The sequence below is a fragment of the Lepidochelys olivacea genome, assembly GCF_965140295.1.
Source record: "Lepidochelys olivacea isolate rLepOli2 genome assembly, chromosome: 9".
Classification (NCBI taxonomy): Eukaryota; Metazoa; Chordata; order Testudines; family Cheloniidae; genus Lepidochelys; species Lepidochelys olivacea.
The window spans coordinates 27815362-27834130 of NC_140419.1; the positions used below are offsets into that span (position 1 = coordinate 27815362).

The 18769-nt window shown below is 39.4% G+C and overlaps 1 protein-coding gene across 4 annotated transcripts in view; it reads right to left on the bottom strand.

Annotated features, from left to right (window-relative positions):
- Positions 1-18769, bottom strand: part of EIF2A (eukaryotic translation initiation factor 2A) — a 31921-nt gene that overhangs the window by 2924 nt on the left and 10228 nt on the right. For 3 of the 4 annotated variants that reach the window (XM_084640056.1, XM_084640058.1, XM_084640057.1), the window contains exons 4-13: positions 17643-17761; positions 13760-13859; positions 13281-13363; positions 10953-11026; positions 10677-10821; positions 7915-8031; positions 4187-4758; positions 2366-2482; positions 1272-1400; positions 34-174 (exon numbers count right to left, since the gene is read on the bottom strand). In XM_084640056.1, coding sequence (XP_084496182.1) covers positions 34-174; positions 1272-1400; positions 2366-2482; positions 4187-4758; positions 7915-8031; positions 10677-10821; positions 10953-11026; positions 13281-13363; positions 13760-13859; positions 17643-17761 — 1597 coding nt within the window. The remainder of the gene's footprint in view (positions 1-33; positions 175-1271; positions 1401-2365; positions 2483-4186; positions 4759-7914; positions 8032-10676; positions 10822-10952; positions 11027-13280; positions 13364-13759; positions 13860-17642; positions 17762-18769) is intronic. The other variant, XM_084640059.1, reaches the window with a different exon arrangement.

Here is an 18769-nt window from a genome sequence, read left to right on the forward strand (position 1 = left end):
TCCTGAATAAAAACACATGCAAGTTAGTAATACCTGGTTTTTCTCTAGCTGTTTTCCAGTAGCTGCTTGATCCTTCAGCTGCTCAATTGCTTTCAGTTTCTGTGGAAAACAGAAGTATGGGAGAGCCAAGAGAGGAACAGAAATGTTCAGTTTTCTGGGTTTCCAGTTGATAATCTTAACAGAGAAGGAGATACTCTGATGGGAAGACTTAGCAATAGAAATGCATCGACTTTTCATTTATATACCTAAACCAGAATTTCACATCAACAGAAACCAAGATAACCTAACAACCTATCTTATTTTCGTCATGAATAGACCCGAGTAGAGAAACATCTATCTAGTACCGGAGGAGTTTGGAAGATTATTTTATGCATTTGAAATGTAAACACCATAAAATCTGACCCTAAAGTAGTAACAACAACAATTTAAAAGGAGGATAATTTCTTGTACTGGGAAGCTACATCTAAGATTCAGAAAGAGAACTCCTCCACTGTAAATATTCCCCTTCTCCATACATCTTTTCTCAGCATGGCTGTATTATGAACCAAAGAAAAGATGGCCTGCTGTGCAGTGCAGAAATAGGAAAACTTCTCTAGCCCTGGCCAAATGTGACTCTACCCTTGTTTGAAAGGATTTAAATCAAAGAACTCCAAAGCTGACAGAGCTACACAAGCAGTACACTTGGGTTCCTTTGTGGGCTTGGGACTGAGAAGACAGACAGACTGACTTCCTTTGTCCTCCAGTGACTCCCTCTCTGCACAGAGTTGATAGGATCTACAGGAGATACATGTCCATCAAAGGTAAACTTTATACCTTCCTGGCAGTCCTGCACTATAAACACCACCAACCCTCTCTTCCCCCAACCTCAAGTCAGAGCAGCCTTCCCAGATCCTAAATAAGACTAGGATTTGCAAAGCAAGGTTAGGAAGCTCACTTAGTTCCTTCACAAATATTGACCAGCTATATCATCTGCCCTTTTGAAGAGAGCCAGCAGTTCTTGAGAATGGAAGAGAAGAGAATGGAAAAACTACTGCTGTTCTGGACAAGTCTCAATTTTCTTTACATGCTTAGACACTATACTGACAGGCTCATTTTTAAGTGGCTACTGTTGTGCTACTTTACACTATGAGAAAGCAGAGGAGAGCAGTTGCCTGCGGTGTATGCTCTATGTACACCCTACACCTCACTGATATTAGTCATCTCCACAATCAGACTAGCCCTTCAGGACTTTCTCCAAGAGGAAACTATTCTTCATTAGAAAAATTTCTCACCTTTTTCAAATTCTTTATTTTTTTGTCTACCTCAGGGTCTCCAGATGTCACAGAAGGCAGAGTGCTGTGTGGTACATTCTGTAATGCTGGAGATGGTGTTGATTCCTGGTTCCCATCAGTTTTGGCCTCCTGTAAGTTAATAAACTTCATCTACTGTTCCTGTAAACCATTTAAACAACAGCTCTGTTGTTTTATAACATGGAAACCTAGAAAAGCTGTTGAATATTTCTCCCTTTCATTAGTCCTCTGGTGCTCTCTATTGTTTGTAAACAGTTTTCAGTTACATATTATATTATTTGAGACCGAGATCCTATCAGAAAATGTTAGCTATAATATTAGAGTTCCGATATACTGTGTCTTCTTTCTTCCCACCGAGACAGACAAGAATCATGCTTAGTATAATGAAATTGGTAGGAATGAAACTACAAATATACATCCACAAACATTTCTTATAAGAGCTGGTGGTCCATCCTCCCCACTACCAGAAAAACCAAAATCAGGTCTAATTTATGAAGCAAAAGCATTATACACTTTAGAAGGGTTTTAGTAATTGTGGAAGTTATAGAGCTAACATCAAAAGCTGAAATCTGCCATCTAGCCATAGAACAGATACAGTACAGGTAGCTGCAAAAGTACAAGCTTATTTGCTCTGCCCTGCTATCATGCCTCCACCCTGACCTATAGGAAGACCACATTTAAAGGGTGAGACAATATTTCGGTTTTCAAAACCATTCAGTCTTTTGCCTCTCACCTGAGACTGCAAAGAGTTGAACAGAATCTTAGGGACTGGAAGGATGAAGCGTGTGATGTTTATGTGAACAGAACTGACGCTTCCAATTCATTTCACTTCACACAGACTAATGAACAACCAACCGATGGTAACAACTGTCGGTCACTATCAACCTGGGCCAATTTCAAGTGAATGACTTAAAAGGTGTATCACACGTGCCATCCAGTCCCCTGAAATTTCACACACATGGCCATGAATAGATATTACTTTTAGTGCAATCCAAAGTTTGTTACTGCAGGACTAGTCAACACATTTGCAAAAGCTAATGTAACGTTATCCTTAAGAGGGCTGACGCTAGCAGTACCTGTTTAGCAGCTTTCTTTGCTTCGTGCTTCCTTTGATTTTTAAGTGCCATCTTTGATAATGGCTTATCACTATTTCCTGGTTGTGGTTTCATGTTCTGAGGTGGCTCCTCCTCATGCTAAGGGACACATAAGATTGACATTTCTGAAATGCATGTGCCATACTTCAAAATATCCTACAAAAGAATGAAAACTCTAGAAAAACTTTTCTACGTGTTAAAGTACCACAGTTTAAAAGGTGACCTGCAAAGGACAAAAAATGGGTTTATGCCCTTTCTGCTTCTTTTGATGATTGAAGGCACCCTGAAAAAAGTGTCACCCCCTAAAAAGATTTTCCTTTGTTTTTTACACTAGCCTTTTAGGACTTGTCTGTCCTGTCTCTCCTAGAGGCATCTATAGATGGCTGCAAAAGTACTAAAGCAAATACTAGGAATATAAAACCTGAACAATTGAGTGCGAAGGTGATTTTTAGTCAGACTGTTTAAAAAACTTTGCTGTTTGTTTACACCTATTTAACTCAAATGCCTGACAGATAGTTGGAAGCAAAGCACTTTGTTAACAATTTTACAGTCCTGCCCCTCCAGGTAAGGGCTAAGAAAGCTCCCCCACCATTTCTTTAGTCCTTCAAGCAAAAACAGGACAGACAGAACTTGATTTTCTTTTTACATCTTAAAGTAGTAAAGATAGGAAGCTTTTTTCCCCCTTGCTGTTCATCTTAAGAAAACCCAAAACCAAACCAGGAATATACTCTGTTATTTTCTGAAAAACTAGTTTTAGCAGGTCAGACATATTAAATGCTCAAATGGGTTTAAATGTTTTCCACCCACAACTCTGATTTTTCCTCCATACAAGCTGGCAGAATGTAGTTCCCTGAATTCTGTTACAGATTGAATCTTTCTTGCTAACTCTGCTTATGCAGCACCTGTGAAGTCGGGCCCTAGTAATAACTAACTGCTGATAGCCTGTGGCCTGAGGCTTCTATCTTCCAAGCCTCCTTGGAAGATAGAAGCCTCAAAATCAAAGCCTTCTAAAATAAAATAAAAATAAAAAACAGGTCAAGGCTGTAATCCTTAACTATACTTAGTATCTTCGCACACAAATCTACTTCTGAAAACAGAAAAAAAAAAATAAAGCAACGCTAAATAAACGAGTAGATCCACATAAGGAAAACAGCTAAGCTGCAGTGGACTTGCCAATAGTATCATTGAGTCACAAATACCCAAAGTGTACTGAAGGAGGGCAAACCACCACTCAACTACCTCAACGCTGGCTCAAGCCTGGCCAAATCTGTTTTATGTCTGACTCTAGCATGTTGGTTCATGAAAACCAGCTGAACACACCACAACTGGAGTGACAGTTTACCCACCACCCAGGCTCTCTTTGTTGTTCAGCAGCAGCAAGAGGAGGCAGCATTTGCAACTCTTTGTGCTGCTGGTCTAAGGGGCAGTTTTGTGCAGGGAAGAGGATTTGCCCCATAAAATTACAGCATTCCTAGCAAAAAGAAAAGGAGTACTTGTGGCACCTTCGAGACTAACCAATTTATTTGAGCATGAGCTTTCGTGAGCTACAGCTCACTTCATTCCTAGCACATATTCCTGCAAACAGGGAGCAGATGGGGCAGTCAGTGAAACAAGCCTATTAAAAGGCAAATGTTTATTTCTTAAAATACAAAAACAAAAAACAAAAACAAACCCACCCACCCACCCCCCAAGATTGGTGTCATCATTTCCCAACCACTTTCCTAATTAATAAAGTATTTTGCAACCAAATTTCATGTACAAATGAAATGATGGGCCAACATAATTGAGATGAAGTTTACTTACCAGCTTGGAACTGGTTATAGGTTTGTTTCTCAAAGCTGGTGGTCTATAAGCTTGGGCAACCTTTAGCTCAGCACTTGGCAGTTCACTTGGAACTGCCTGGTAAGTTACTGCTTTTGCTGGAAATGTTCCATCTAAAAATGGCTGCCAGGAAACTTGCCATATTTCTGCATTCGGTGAGACTTCACATTGGTGTAGAACAGAGCCAGTATAATGCCAGATCTTGTACCCATTACCAACTCGTAGCCTTGGAGCACACGTAGCAGTTACAAAATGTTCCCCATCAGGGCACCAAGCAAAATATGTAGAATCTGATGCCAGTGGCTTGGAAATAAGTTTGTAGTTTTTTACATCCCATACTTCCATCTGTCCTCTGAGATTTCCAAATCCTGCTAGTACTAAGATATGTCCAGGAGAGCTGTAGTAGGCAGCATTACGAGGGCCAGTTCCAAAATCAAACAAAGGATCACATTTCAGATTGAAAACAGTTGCCTTCGCAGGCATAAAACCATACACAGCACAAAACTCTGTGGAATTGGGATTCCATACTACATCATAAATGGGACCATTTTTTGCTAAAGAAAAAAAAACATATATAAATTAAGATTATGAAATCGTATCATTTACATTTGTCTAGATAAAAAACAAAAACAAAAAACACGATTACAAAGCTTTCCTGAAGTCCAGTCATTCACAATTCCAGAAAAACTAACTTTTGGTAACTTTTTTTGATTTTGGTAGAAATTAATATTGCAAACCAATGTCTTATGTGGTGCAATCTCTAAATAAAACTGAGCATAACCAACATCCCCCCCGCCCACCCAATTGTGAGTTACCTCTCCTTCACTGGTCAGCATCACCACTTCTATAGTAAGAATAGTTTTTTGTGTGGAAAAATCCTTTTTGTCTCAATATTCAAGTATGATAGCTCAGAACCTTCCAAAACTAGCAGCACTGGCCCACTGGAAACCTACAAATATCCTCTTTCATAGTTGTACAAAATTCCTGTTTCTAGGCCTACATAGTTGTGAAATACTGGACTTTAATTTGTCACCAGACTAGGAATGAGTATTGCTCAACCTGAACCTCTCACCAGTGACATTCTTTTAATGGAGTAAGTGGGCGTGCCATCTTGTTCAGGACACCCAAAACTGAGCCACTGCGTTACTCTTCTGCCTTAGCAAGAGGAGACACACTTTAAACCACAATATCAGTGAGTATCCCTAATTCCTCATATAGTGTTAATACATATATTTCACAATGATATTAATCACCAGTGTCTCACCAGCTTTCATAAAAGACCTTACTCAATACTTTTACAATACACTAATACTATATACCAGGGATTGACAACCTTTGGCACGCAGCCCATCAGGAAAATCCACTGACAGGCTGGGCCGGTTTGTTTACCTGCAGCATCCGCAGGTTCGGCTGATCGCAGCTCCCACTGGCTGCAGTTCGCCGTTCCAGGCCAACGGGGGCTGTGGGAAGCGGCGGCCAGCAGATCCGTTGGCCCACACCGCTTCCCGGGGCCCCCATTGACCTGAACTAGCGAACCGTGGCCAGTGGGAGCTGCGATCGGCTAAACCTGAGGACGCTGCAGGAAAACAAACTGTCCCAGCCTGCCAACGGATTTCCCTGACAGGCCGCATGCCAAAGGTTGCTGATCCCTGCTATATACAATCAGTTGATTTAATTGTTTATTCTTGGGATTCAGACCCCTTCTTCTCCCCTATGGGTGTCTGGACCCTGATAATCACGAGGGAAGAACAGAAAACATTTTTGTTGCATATTTATTAAAAAATGGGGGCGGTCTGAAGCTGCTCAGACATTTGGAACAATAGACTAAGTTATGGGGAGATGGATTAGTGGCCACAGTGCAAGTGAGGTGCTCAGTGATTAATGAAAAATGTGATTCATTACATGATTTTTACAACTATCACATGGTTATCACTGCCACATGTGGTATATATAGACATCTTTACCTATAAACTTGTACAACGTAAACTGCATTTCTAGTGCTTAAAGTAATGACTCTTAAAATAAAATGTTGACCCAGTATATCTAAAGAGCTTCAATCACTGATTCCTGTAGCTATTTTTTTTTCCATGCACACTGGAAATAGTTGTTGCAGTAACCAATTTTATAAACAAAGCAAGTCATACTTCATTTTTCCCTCCAAAGAGAATACCTACATTAGGATTATTAACTACAAAGCTTCATTTAAAAAAAAATATTTGAAATATGGGGGCATACTAAGGCATCTGAAATATAAATATCAGTTGGCAAAGAGGGTATTAAGAAACACAAGCACAAGCCCTAACTGCACCAGTGAAATAGACAAGAAAGCAGGGAACCTACCAGCCTGATTCACCCTGCTGTCACCCTAGGGCAGGTTGGAGGCTCCTTCTGGGTGCAGAGCTCCCTGCTGGAAATGGGCAGCCGGGCTCCCAGTGGGGAGCGGAGAGCCTGGGGGGCAGCAGAGAGCCCAGGGGAGGAGGGCAACCAGGCTCACAGCGGGGAGCTGTGCACGGACCTGAGAGCCTGAGCTCTCAGCCCCCCACACTGCCTCTCTTAAGTTGGCGGAAGTGCTCCTCGTGAGGACGCACACCACTGACAGGAGAAGGGTAGTGTAGACATGAACCACTGCAGTAATTACTGTGGTTGCTGTAAGTCGACCTAACATAGTGTAGACAGGCCTTCAGCCTCCCAACACTCTTGACACACAACAGTCTTTAACAGTGCAAAACAAGCCTAACCACAGTTAAGGAAAAAAAGGGAAGAAAACTATTACAGAGGAAATTTTAGGTAAACAGATTAGTGGTTTTGGTATTGAACCAGGGTACTGGGATTAAACACCCTTATTTTTACAAAAAAAATATCAGTTTTAAATCTCTCAGTGTTGCCAACTCTCATGATTTTGTCATGAGTCTCATGATAATTGTTTTCCTTAAAGCCCCAGCTCCTGGAGTCAAGTGGACGTGTGATGATTTCAGCCTTCATTCTCAAAGAAAAAGTAAATTTCTAGCCCCCACAGCTGTGGAGAAAGCTTCAAAATGTGACCCCAGTGCACTCAAAAGGCTCAAAAAGCAGAAGACACATACAAAGAACACCAAATCTATCATTTTTACATAATCTCATAATTTTTGGTGAGCCTGACTCATGATTTTTGAGCTTTTGGGGCTGGCAATACGGTCTCATCCAAAAGTTTTAGTGATTTTTCCTCCAAAATAGTAAACCTTTTTGTTTTTCAATGCTTCTTTTTACAGTACATAGGGGATATGATTAGTTTGTATGTGTGCCCTTGTGGAGGGCAAGGCAGTATTAACAGTCTTATGCTTATTATGGAATGTCCTCGAAAAGAGGCGGGGCCTTCTCATGTGGGATGCTTTCATGCTTTGGTTGAACTTCAGGATAGCAAAGCATATGCCACCAAGCATGATTCAATTGAACAGTTTTTCAAGTTTCAAGAAGCGGAAGTGGAATTTTAAGTGTTTTTATTTTGAACAGTCCATCACTATTATTAAACAGAAAGGGGAGAGGTCATAGAAACTCTTATCGTGTGAGGTAAAAAATTCACTACCTTAATATCTGTTTAGTGCAGAAACATATTTGAATGACAAGCAGTAGTTCACTGTTTTCACCGAAACTGTAAGATTTTTAGCATACATTAAGTACAATTCCCAATAACAAATGACATAACACTATGTAAATGTTCAAAAGCCACTTACGTAGTTGTACAACAGCACTTTCTCCATTTGTTGCAATGTAGTGCAGCGTTTGTTCTCCATAATATGAAGCTCCTGTTTTATCAACTTCTGTACTAGCTATTACTAGCACAGCCGTAGCTATTAGGGTACAAAACATAGTAAGATTTTTTTTAAACATGCAAACCACCTAGTAATCCTGAGACTCTACATTTTAGTCTCCACTAACAGAAACTACCATATACACAGAGAAAGAATTTTAAGTTTGGCCAGTTGTGAAATCTATAATTAAGATTATACAGACACTTTCTTTAATGATGCTTTATCACATGCTCAGAACTTTCTATCATCTTCTCCTTTTCAATTAAAATGTTCCTTTCTTGATTTTAACCCAAAGATGATCTTTTTTCATTTAAAGAGGATGGAGGAAGTGTGAGCAAAACCCATTCACTCATTTTGAATTATTCAAAGGTAAGAGGTTTTTTTAAGTGGTGTGAAGAGATTTTTTATATATGCATAACACTAACATAACTATATTAAGCTATCCGCTTGACCAAGACTAACTGTCAACTAGCATCCAGACCAGTTTACCAATAAAACAAAACAATTTTGCACATTAATAGCTTTTGTATGTATATCTATTTCACTTACGCACACACAAATAGCATATAAGCAAATATATAAGTATATAATATAAACATTGCCTTCTGTTCACATGTATATGTAATAATTGGTGGTTAGTATAAAAGTTTTACCAACATGACTTTGAAATGACCATCATTATTCATGAGTGGTAAAGCACAAAAGTGGACTATGTAGTTCATCTCAAATGTGATGTGTTTTTATGTAATTACATTTTGCAGTTTCACAAATCTAAGTGTCTAAACACAGTGGAATTGTATACGTTACACACAAAAGCACACACAATACATATTATATATCAAATGAATTTTCCACATTATTAGGCGGTATCTGTGTTCATGGACTGGAAGTATGTATTAATAAAGTTTCATTAGTTATGTAAATGTGTGTCTGTGCTGTTTCAGTCTGTTGTTCGCTAGTTTTCTAGATTTTTTTGACTAAACAAATGAGAGAGTACAGAAAGTAGTGTTTTAATCCTTCTTTATAAAATTTATGGAAATTATAAATAAACATATGCTCCCACGTATACATGCAAAAGTCATGAAATGTATGTTCAGATTCTTGTAGTAACTTGAATTTGCTCACATCACACATATATGGAATATTTCAGATTATTAGTTATGATGTTAAATATACAACTGAATATAATGGGCCTGCTTCTACTCTCAGCTATTCGCAGATGATTCCAACGGACTTCAATGGGAGTTGTGTGGAAAAAGGTAGGACAAAACTAGGTCATAAAGAATATGTAGAATGGGGATTACCACACATTTTATGTAGCAATGCAAACGTATGTGGCATTTTACAAAAGAAAGTAAGGCATGTTCCTTGTCTCAAACAGATTACCCTTCCCTTTATATTTATGACAAGACTGTAAACACCATTAAAATCCCTCCTGGCCAGAGGAAAAACCCTTTCATCTGTAAAAGGTTAAGACGCTAGGAAAATTTCGCTGGCACATGACCAAAATGACCAATGAGGAGAAACAAAGCCTCTTTCTCTCTGTCTGTGTGATGCTTTTGCCGGAACAGAACAGGAATGGAGTCTTAGAACTTAGTAAGTAATCCAGCTAGATATGCATTAGATTCTGTTTTCTTTAAACGGCTGAGAAAATAAGCTGTGCTGAATGGAATGTAGATTCCTGGTTTTGTGACTTTTTGTAACTTAAGGTTTTGCCTAGAAGGATTCTCTATGTTTTGAATCTAATTACCCTGTAAGGTATTTACCATCCTGATTTTACAGAGATGATTCTTTTACTTTTTCTTCTATTAAAATTCTTTTAAGAATCTGATTGCTTTTTCACTGTTCTTAAGATCCAAGGGTTTGGGTCTGTGTTCACCTATGCAAATTGGTGAGGATTTTTATTAAACCTTCCCCAGGAAAGGGGGTGTAGGGTTTGGAGGGTTTTTGGGGGGAAAGACATTTCCAAACGGGCTCTTTCCTGGTTATGTATCTGTTAGACGTTTGGTGGTGGCAGTGATAAAGTACAAAGGCAAAAGCTAAAATAGTTTGTATCTTGGGGAAGCTTTAACTTAAGCTGGTAAAAATAAGCTTAGGAGGTTTTCATGCAGGTCCCCACATCTGTACCCTAGAGTTCAGAGTGGGGAAGGAACCTTGACAAGTCTAAGGAACACATGACACCAGTTCAGGTACAGGAAGGATAAAGAAGCAGGATTTCTGGATGAAATGCCTTTTAAAGAAGGACGTGAAAACAGGAGATAGTATGTTCTGTGTCAACAAGAATTAGGAAATGGTGTGGTGGGATTTTCCTTTGGAGGCTGCAGTTTAACTATAACCAATTTTCTAGTCCTACATAGATATACAGGGCAGCATGAAAGAGCATGCAAAGATGAGAATGGAAGAAGAAATTATAGGGTTCAGGGGAAAGAAAGGTATGCAAGGAGTTGATGGAGCAAGATGTTTAGGAGAAAATGAGAGCAGATATAGATGGGGACGAGATTATGAAGGACAATGTGGGCAAGTTATGAGAACTTTAGTGTTTAAAATTATAACATTAATGTTCCATTAACACAAGTTTTTTGTCTTTGCATTTGACGAATACAAAAACAAAAGCAAGCAAAATAACCACACCTTGAAGTTAGTGAATATAAATATAAGAGATATTAATTTAATAGCTGCTGTACCTTTGTTATTCCAGAGCATTGTCGCCTTGTCAGCTTTAAAGAAACTTTTATTGGCCAATGCAGACTGAGAGCCACCAAAGTTAGGGTACTGATACAGTCTTACAAACGAGGGTGCACCCTTGCTTCCAGGAACATAAACAGAAACCTAAATCAACACCAATATATTAAATTAGTGATACATTGTTCTTAGGAGCACAAAGGCAGAGAAATACAATGATTTCTAAAGGAATTAAAGACAACCAAAATATATGAATTGTGAATAAAAATTATAGGTACCTTGCTTGGCTGTGGTCCTGGTGATAACACAAAATCATTAACTTTTTGCAAATGAAGTTTATTTGCAATAGTATCTGCAAAATCACAATTACAGGCAGGTTAATGACAAAACACTTAACTCACACTACTTAATGTACTTTTATATTATACCATTTTATGAGTGTACCCCACTGATAATACACAAGGAATGATGTACTTAACCATAAAAAGATTCTTTACTTGGCAAAAGCAGCATGATCACCACCTTTGATTATGTAGTCTCTCAGACTTGAAGTTTTTGCTAGATTTATTTCTCTTTATGATCACAGGTATGACAATTATAGGGTGTGAAATGTCTCCCTCAAACTTTGAACCCACTTGAACCAGCCTAGGGTTTTAAACGTTCTACAAACCTTGGAGGAGAAGTTCACACAGCAAGAAAGTCTTTGAACCCCCCATGAACATACTTCATTTTCCACAATCAAAGCAAGTGGCATAGCCACCCACCTTAACTACGCTGTCTTCAGAGGAAGCGCGGCCACTCCCACACATCCTGCTCCATTCTGTACAGTCTCCCCTCCTTGGATCTTTGGGGATGGGACACAGGTGATTGCTCCCCACAGCACGTTCTCTGAAAGGCCTGCTGTGAACTGATCACTCCCCTACACATAAGAATTTTCTCTGGAAGTGAATCTGCACTCGCTGCCAGTTCCTTCGCAGTAAGGCAGTGGGACGAGAGTCTCGTTTGAGCAGCTATCAGAGTGAGCTTAGTGGCAGAAGTGACAAATGATCCCACACCTTAATAGATACACCTCATATTTCCCTACCAAATGATAGGGGAGTTCCTTAGCTACCACACTAGGGATTATGGAGAACTCCTGCGTAAGCTAAGTCTGGAAGTCATTGCCTTGTTCCTGGTACTATAGCTTTTAGGAGGGGTGAGATGGCACCTAACATACTTTTGAACACCCTGACTGATTTGTGCGGTCAGTGGACTGCCAACACCATAAAACCTCTGTGTGTGGGGGGAGCGGGGAAGGAGTATGGGGGAGAGAGAAAGGAACACCTAGCACCCTCCTTAGGGGGTGGCCAATAGGCAGTACAGCAGAAGTGGCCACGGTATCATGGAATTCTCTCTTGGCAGCTGGGGCTTAATTAATGTAGGTTTTCTACACCTCTCAAACAAACTTCAAGGTTCAGTTCATGAACCACCCCATTGCTAAGTAAACCCAGCAGGATTTACACAGCCTAATAATAATCCATGTTAAATAAAAAGCTTAAAGGGTGTCTGCTCTCATAGCAGTCTCATCTCTATCTACAACAGATCATAAATGGGAAAGAACAAGAGCACAATGTAGGAAATCCCACCTGATGAGAATACAGATTTTTCTCAGGATAACCCCTTAACACCTCCCCTTTGATGAGCATTATGGAAGGTTTCTTCCACCTGGGAAGAATGGTGAAAAGCCTCCTCCCAGAACACCACTAATATTACTCCGTAAACCAGTCACCAAATTGTGGGGGCGGGGGGACGAGGGAGACACACATGACTTTCACCCTAATCTTCCTTCTCCAACAAGCATGGAGCCAGAGTCTCCATGTCTCTATATCTCCAAGTTCCATGAGCTTCAGAAGAAACTGCCCCTGAATCCTAAAGCCATGTCTCCCATAAGGCAGTGTGTTACACCATTAACCCTCAAACAACTTGTGTGTCATCTACGTTTTTTCTTTTTCTCTGAATTCCTCCGTTCTACTTTCACTGTTCTCTTGTCTTCTCTTTCCCTGGCGTTCCTTTTGTTCTCTTCCATTTTCAACATTCTGTATCTCCAAACTCTCCTGGCTTCCTTCCTCCTCATCTGCTTCCCTCTGCCTCAGCTTGTTCTCTTTACTTCCAAAATACCTTTGGTTAATGCTGAACTACTCTGGAAAATATCCTGGCTCCATAGTAATGTTATCACCGTAAGTGTCAATCTTCTCGTGGCTCTTTGGAACCCAAAAGAGATAAGCTGAGCACAACCCACAGAAGAAATCATGTTCTATACTGACACACATCCTTTGAACTCCACTGGGCATAGATCAATGGCCCTCTTTATCTAAAATGGGGAACTGTCTCACATTACAGAGTGGCAGTTGAGAAGTAGAAAACAAAAAATGTCAATGTGCTGAAAATATGCTAGGACGTCACAAGATCTTATTTTTTCTGGGTACCAAAATAAAAGAGGATTTAAGCAATATTTCAGATAAAGCCAACGACATGAAAAAAATCAGAAAAATGTAAAAAGGGTGAAGATAGGCAAAAGAGACATATCTAGAATGCAATGAAGCCAAATCTTAGAAATGTTTGCATACCAAAGTTGTTGTTTTCAAAGAAGTGCACTTCATTATTTACGATCCTAGCAGATATACTTTCGTCATCTGCCCAGCAAGGACACCTAAGATTTAAAAAAAAAAAAAAAAAAAGACAATATAAAAATTGAAATAGGCAACATTTACTATCTCTATATTTAAAAACTACATTTCATAACTTAAGTTTAGACCAATGCTCAAAAGAGATTCAACACTATTACAAGATTATATGAGGTTAGTGGTGAAAATATCATACAACCAGTTACTAACTGTACTATTTCCCCCCAGTTGTACAAAATGGTAGTGGATTTACTATGTTACAAACTGACTACACATGTGTACAAAGATACTAGTATAGATACTTTCAGTTTGTAGCAGACAATATTTTGAGAACCAACACAATATTAAAATCATACTTTCAAGATCAGGTTTTGAAAACTTCATTTCTCTGTAGATAATTAATACTTGAAAATATTATTTACCAATTCTGCATCTTTTTCTGGATGAAAGACTTTAAACATTTCCCAGTTTTCACATCATAAAGTTGTAGATTGGGCATGCCTGCTGTGCCATCTTTAGCAGCTGTAATAAAAAAACATAGGTTTGCAGTGGTGGCCCCAGGAGTAAGTTTAGGTCTGCTTCACTCACCATCCTATTCCACCCTAACAATGACCTTTCATGATCCTGCAAAGGGCTAAACACCCTTATGAATGTGCAAGCACCTTGCAAGATCAAGTCCTAAATTTGGCAGATTCTGACAGTATAAGGCTTTTACCTACTCCTTCTTTGGACCAGCTGCTTATTTTATGCAACCACATATCTACTTTCTCTTTAAATCTGGGAGCTATGCTCCTCCAGTTTACTGGATCTACCTTGCACTAGTGAAGCATCCAGCATTCTTCAATGCTGTGATATTCCTGATCAGTGCCTTGTAGTTAAGTATCCAAATTTATGTTTTGTTATTTGCTAAGATGTTCAAATGACTATGTCACTTCCTTTCCATTTATCAGCAAACCACAAGTTAGATTTGCTGAATGAATTAATTTTTTTATTGTATTAGCCATCTGCAACATTAAAAAGTATTTATTGCAGAGATGACTTTCCGTTATCAGCAACGGTTCCTGATTCTTCCTCCTAATTTCCAGTCTCTAAACTATTTTTCCATTCTTCATTCTGTGGTTCCTTTAGCTTCCTAGGGTGCCGTAAGCAACATTAACAGTCTCCCCCAGCATAGCCTCTAGCAGGTTTCCCCACAGAAGATAGCTCATCAATTGTAAAAGAATAAGAAGATTTTTTTTATATCCAAAATTGTTACCACAGTAGTAAATGATTTGACCATTAATAATACTACTTTGCACTTGAATTGCACTTTACCTTTTAACTGTGCAACTCAAACACTAACCAAGTTAATTTTCATCTCTGGGAGGTAGCAAGGCACTACTATTCAAATATAGTACTATTCTACAAACTAAATAGCCTCTACTTACTAATCAGATCAGCTCCCTGGGTGCATTCAGACTCCCATCCACTGAGTTGAGTAACTAAAGTAACTTTTCACTCCTGTTAGCCATGCAGAACCAATATAGCTGAGAAAAAATGAAGTGGAGTCCATTCCATTCTGTCATGCATCAACAGAACTGATAACTGGGTTCCAGGCAACTAAACCTGTGTAACCAGATTGTTACCTATGAACCTATTCTTCCACTTAGGGCATAATCTGAAGACTATTTGGCTGCAGAAGTGTAATTAAGGGTGTGACGTTGCACCACATAATGCTCTATAGAAATATGCTTATGAGTGTAAATATAACATAACTGGAATGAGTTTTATGCTAGATATTCCAAGTTACATATCTCTACAAAGGTTTTTTACCCACAAAAGCTTATGCTCAAATAAATCTGTTAGTCTTTAAAGTGCCACCGGACTCCTTGTTGATTTAATCTCATTAGACTGACCTCACACTTGGTAAAGCAACCCCCATCCTTTCATGTATTTATACCTGCTCCTGTATTTTCACTCCATGCATCTGATGAAGTAGGTTCTAACCCACAAAAGCTTATACTCAAATAAATTTGTTAGTCTCTAAGGTGCCACAAGGACTCCTCGTTATTTTTGGTGATACAGACTAACACGGCTACCGCTCTGAAACCAATCCACATCTGAACTTTCCTGGGAATGTGGCCTGGCTTGTAAGGAACTGAGTCATGCATGGACATGTGACTTGTCCATGTGACTCCAAAATTCCATCTTGGAGCTGGATTCTCTGTGGGAGAGGAGAAGGGGTTTCCACCCACAAGAGGAAGTCTATTTAAGCCCCTGAAAATTCTAAATTATATCCCTTGCAATTCTGCTTCAGGTAAATGACACTGCAAATAAGCCCCTTTGGGGGTGGAGAAGCTATCTGAAAGAAACTGGAACAAAGGACAGTAACCACAGGGATGTGAATGATTGCTGGACCCAGACTAGAAGGCGACCAGTCTGTAAAAGAAGCTAATTGGAACATCTCGGAGGGTGTGATTTCTTCTGTAATCATTTTCCTATACTATTAGGCTTAGACTTGTGTGTTATTTTATTTTGCTTGGTAATTCACTTTGTTCTGTCTGTTATTACTTGCAACCACTTAAATCCTACTTTTTGTATTTAATAAAATCACTTTTTACTTAATACATACTGTGAGTTAATTAATAATATCGGGGGGCAAACAGCTGTGCATCTCTCTCTATCAGTAGAGAGTGAACAATTTATGAAAATGGATTTATTTGGGGTTTGGACCCCATTGGGAGCTGGGCATCTGAGTGGTGGAGACAGGAACACTTCTTAAGCTGTTTTCAGTTAAGCCTATACCTTTTGGGGGACGTTGTTCAGACCTGGGTTTGTGTTTGTAGCAGGCTAGCGTGTCTGGCTTGAACCAGGCAGGGCACTGAAGTCCCAAGCTGTCAGGGAAAATGGGCTCAGAGGTAGTCTCAGCACATCAGGTGGCAGTTCCCAAGGGGTTTTCTGTGATCCAAGCCATCACAAAAGGACTAATTTGGATTGCACAACCTTTATGCACAAAAAAGAATGAATCCAGAGTGACAGAGTTCAGTTTTCCAGACTAGCTTTGGTGGTTAGTTGTTTTTTTTTCCCCCTAAGCATGCCTGATATGGAAATCATATGGGACAATAAACATGAACCCTCACAATGCCATTTTTAAAGAGTCCATTTTCAGAGTAGAGTCAGGTTTAAGGAGTAGACTTCCCAAAGGCAATACAGGAAGTCAACAGCAAAGCCCAAACTGACTAGAACTCTGAAGTTCCTGGTTTCTCCTCCCTACACTATGAGACAAGGGCACAGGAATAGAGTCACTAACCCTAGGAAAGGTTGGGGTTTTTTTAATACACGTTTTACAAATTAAGTCAAGCGCTCAGAAAATCTACCATGTGGGTAAACTGAAAGTAAACGTTTCAAATCCTCTAAGATTTGTTCCCACATGACCACATCCACCCCCATCATCTATCACCTTTGCTTTCATAGCCATAAACTGTAACCTCTCCATGGACTCATTGCACCCATTATCTATAATACACTATTGACCTGGCTGTTCACAACAGTCTTTTAACCTTGGCCTTCCTGTTCCCTTCCTGTGACTCTCCACAGTTGGGTCCCACTCTTTGATTTGTTCTGTCACCTAGAACCTCACCCAGCCACTCTTTAAACTCCCATGTTAAAGTCTCAGTTTCTCTTTAGCTTATGATGAGCTCTTTCCATAAACACAGGTTTCAGAGTAGCAGCTGTGTTAGTCTGTATCCGCAAAAAGAAAAGGAGTACTTGTGGCACCTTAGAGACTTACAAATTTGTTAGTCTCTAAGGTGCCACAAGTACTCCTTTTCTCTTTCCATAAAGTATCTTATTTGCATGGTTATAAGCTGGTTTGAACTGTATTCTAGGGTGTCCACACATATTCTGGGAGGCATTGATCAGCGCTCACGTCTTACTCCCAGTCAGTACCTGGCCCGGACTGGGAAAGCTAATGACCCAACCAGCAGACCAAATTCAGTGATGAATCCTAGTCACATGGCACCTGAGGCACTTTGCACATACACTAAGATGACACATATTCTCCATGTAGTATTCAGTAATTTTTTTAAAACATAGCATTTGCTCAGCAGATCAGATCACTAGTCCAGTGGCCCATACCTGATGCTTCAGAAGGCATCTTCGCTTTATTATGCACTTAACCATGCACCTGTACATGGAGTAAAACGTTTTCTCCCCCATGACATCTTTGGCAAATAGTTATGCAAATCAAGTAATGGCAAGTCTTCATGTTGACTTGAGTTGGTGCACAGTTCCCTAATGCATTTTTACAGATGGTAAAATACTCACTTGTGTAGGCCTGCCACGTTGCCAGGACATTATTCTTTGGCGAGAATTCAAGGCAAACTGCCTTTGGGAGATCAAAAGAGTGCAGTAATTCAGTGCTGGCAACATTCACAATATTTACTCTGGAACCAAGAGAGGTCATTTCAACAAAGCTTGATTAGCCTGGTTAGTCAATAGCCAGTGTCATTTCACATATGTTTGGCTCTTCTAGGTTTCTTCCACATTTGGCTAATGTAACTAAATGCAGGAGGGTTTTTTCCTTTTGTTAAATGTTGATTAAAACAAATTTTAAGACCACATATCCAAGCATACCAAAAAGTAAATTAGTAAGTAAAAATCTCAGGTCAAAAACATGTTACATACTTGGTCTGCAAAAATTTACATTCCAGCTAAAAAAATTGCCACAAAAAAACCTCTTACTGATGTTTCTGTAATGTTAAAGTTGAGTTACAAATAGACAACAGCAAGGAAGAATAGAGTTAGATCTGTAAGATACTGCATTTAATTTTTTTTTAAGTCCAGAGAACATGTACATCACAATCAAAAAATAACTATAACAAGGTGAGATAACAGCCCTGACATTATACGTTTGAAAACTAAAGTTTGATGGTGACCTGCATCATGTGGAATCCAAAGAACAATATACAAATAGATTCATACCCTATCCAACCCACTGCTAGACTCCAGCGACTGGAGTAAGACCTTGCTCCCCACTGTTACATGAACTGCCCCTCTTCCAGTGACGGGACTTTTCCAGCTGACTGAAACAAAGGTCCTAGCACAGCGGAGAAAAACCTCAAAATGTTGAGGAACAAAATTGAGCAGAGAACAAAACATTCATCAGCATTAACAGACATTTTGTATTGTCCACTGGCCAGGTAATGAGTAAACAGAGCATTAAGAATCTTAAAATCTCAAAACTGGTTCTTATCTCCTCTTTCCAATTGGTATCAATGGGCCATTACTGCAGAAAGGAATGTTTCTGAGGCATGATTTATCATAGGAGGGCCCGAATCTGTGTAGTCGATAAATAAGGAGGCCTAAAATCCTCATTTTCCACTGATTTCACTAGGAACATAGGAATTTTGGTACCTAACAGCATCTGGCCTAGAGTGCCAACTTCTTTTTAA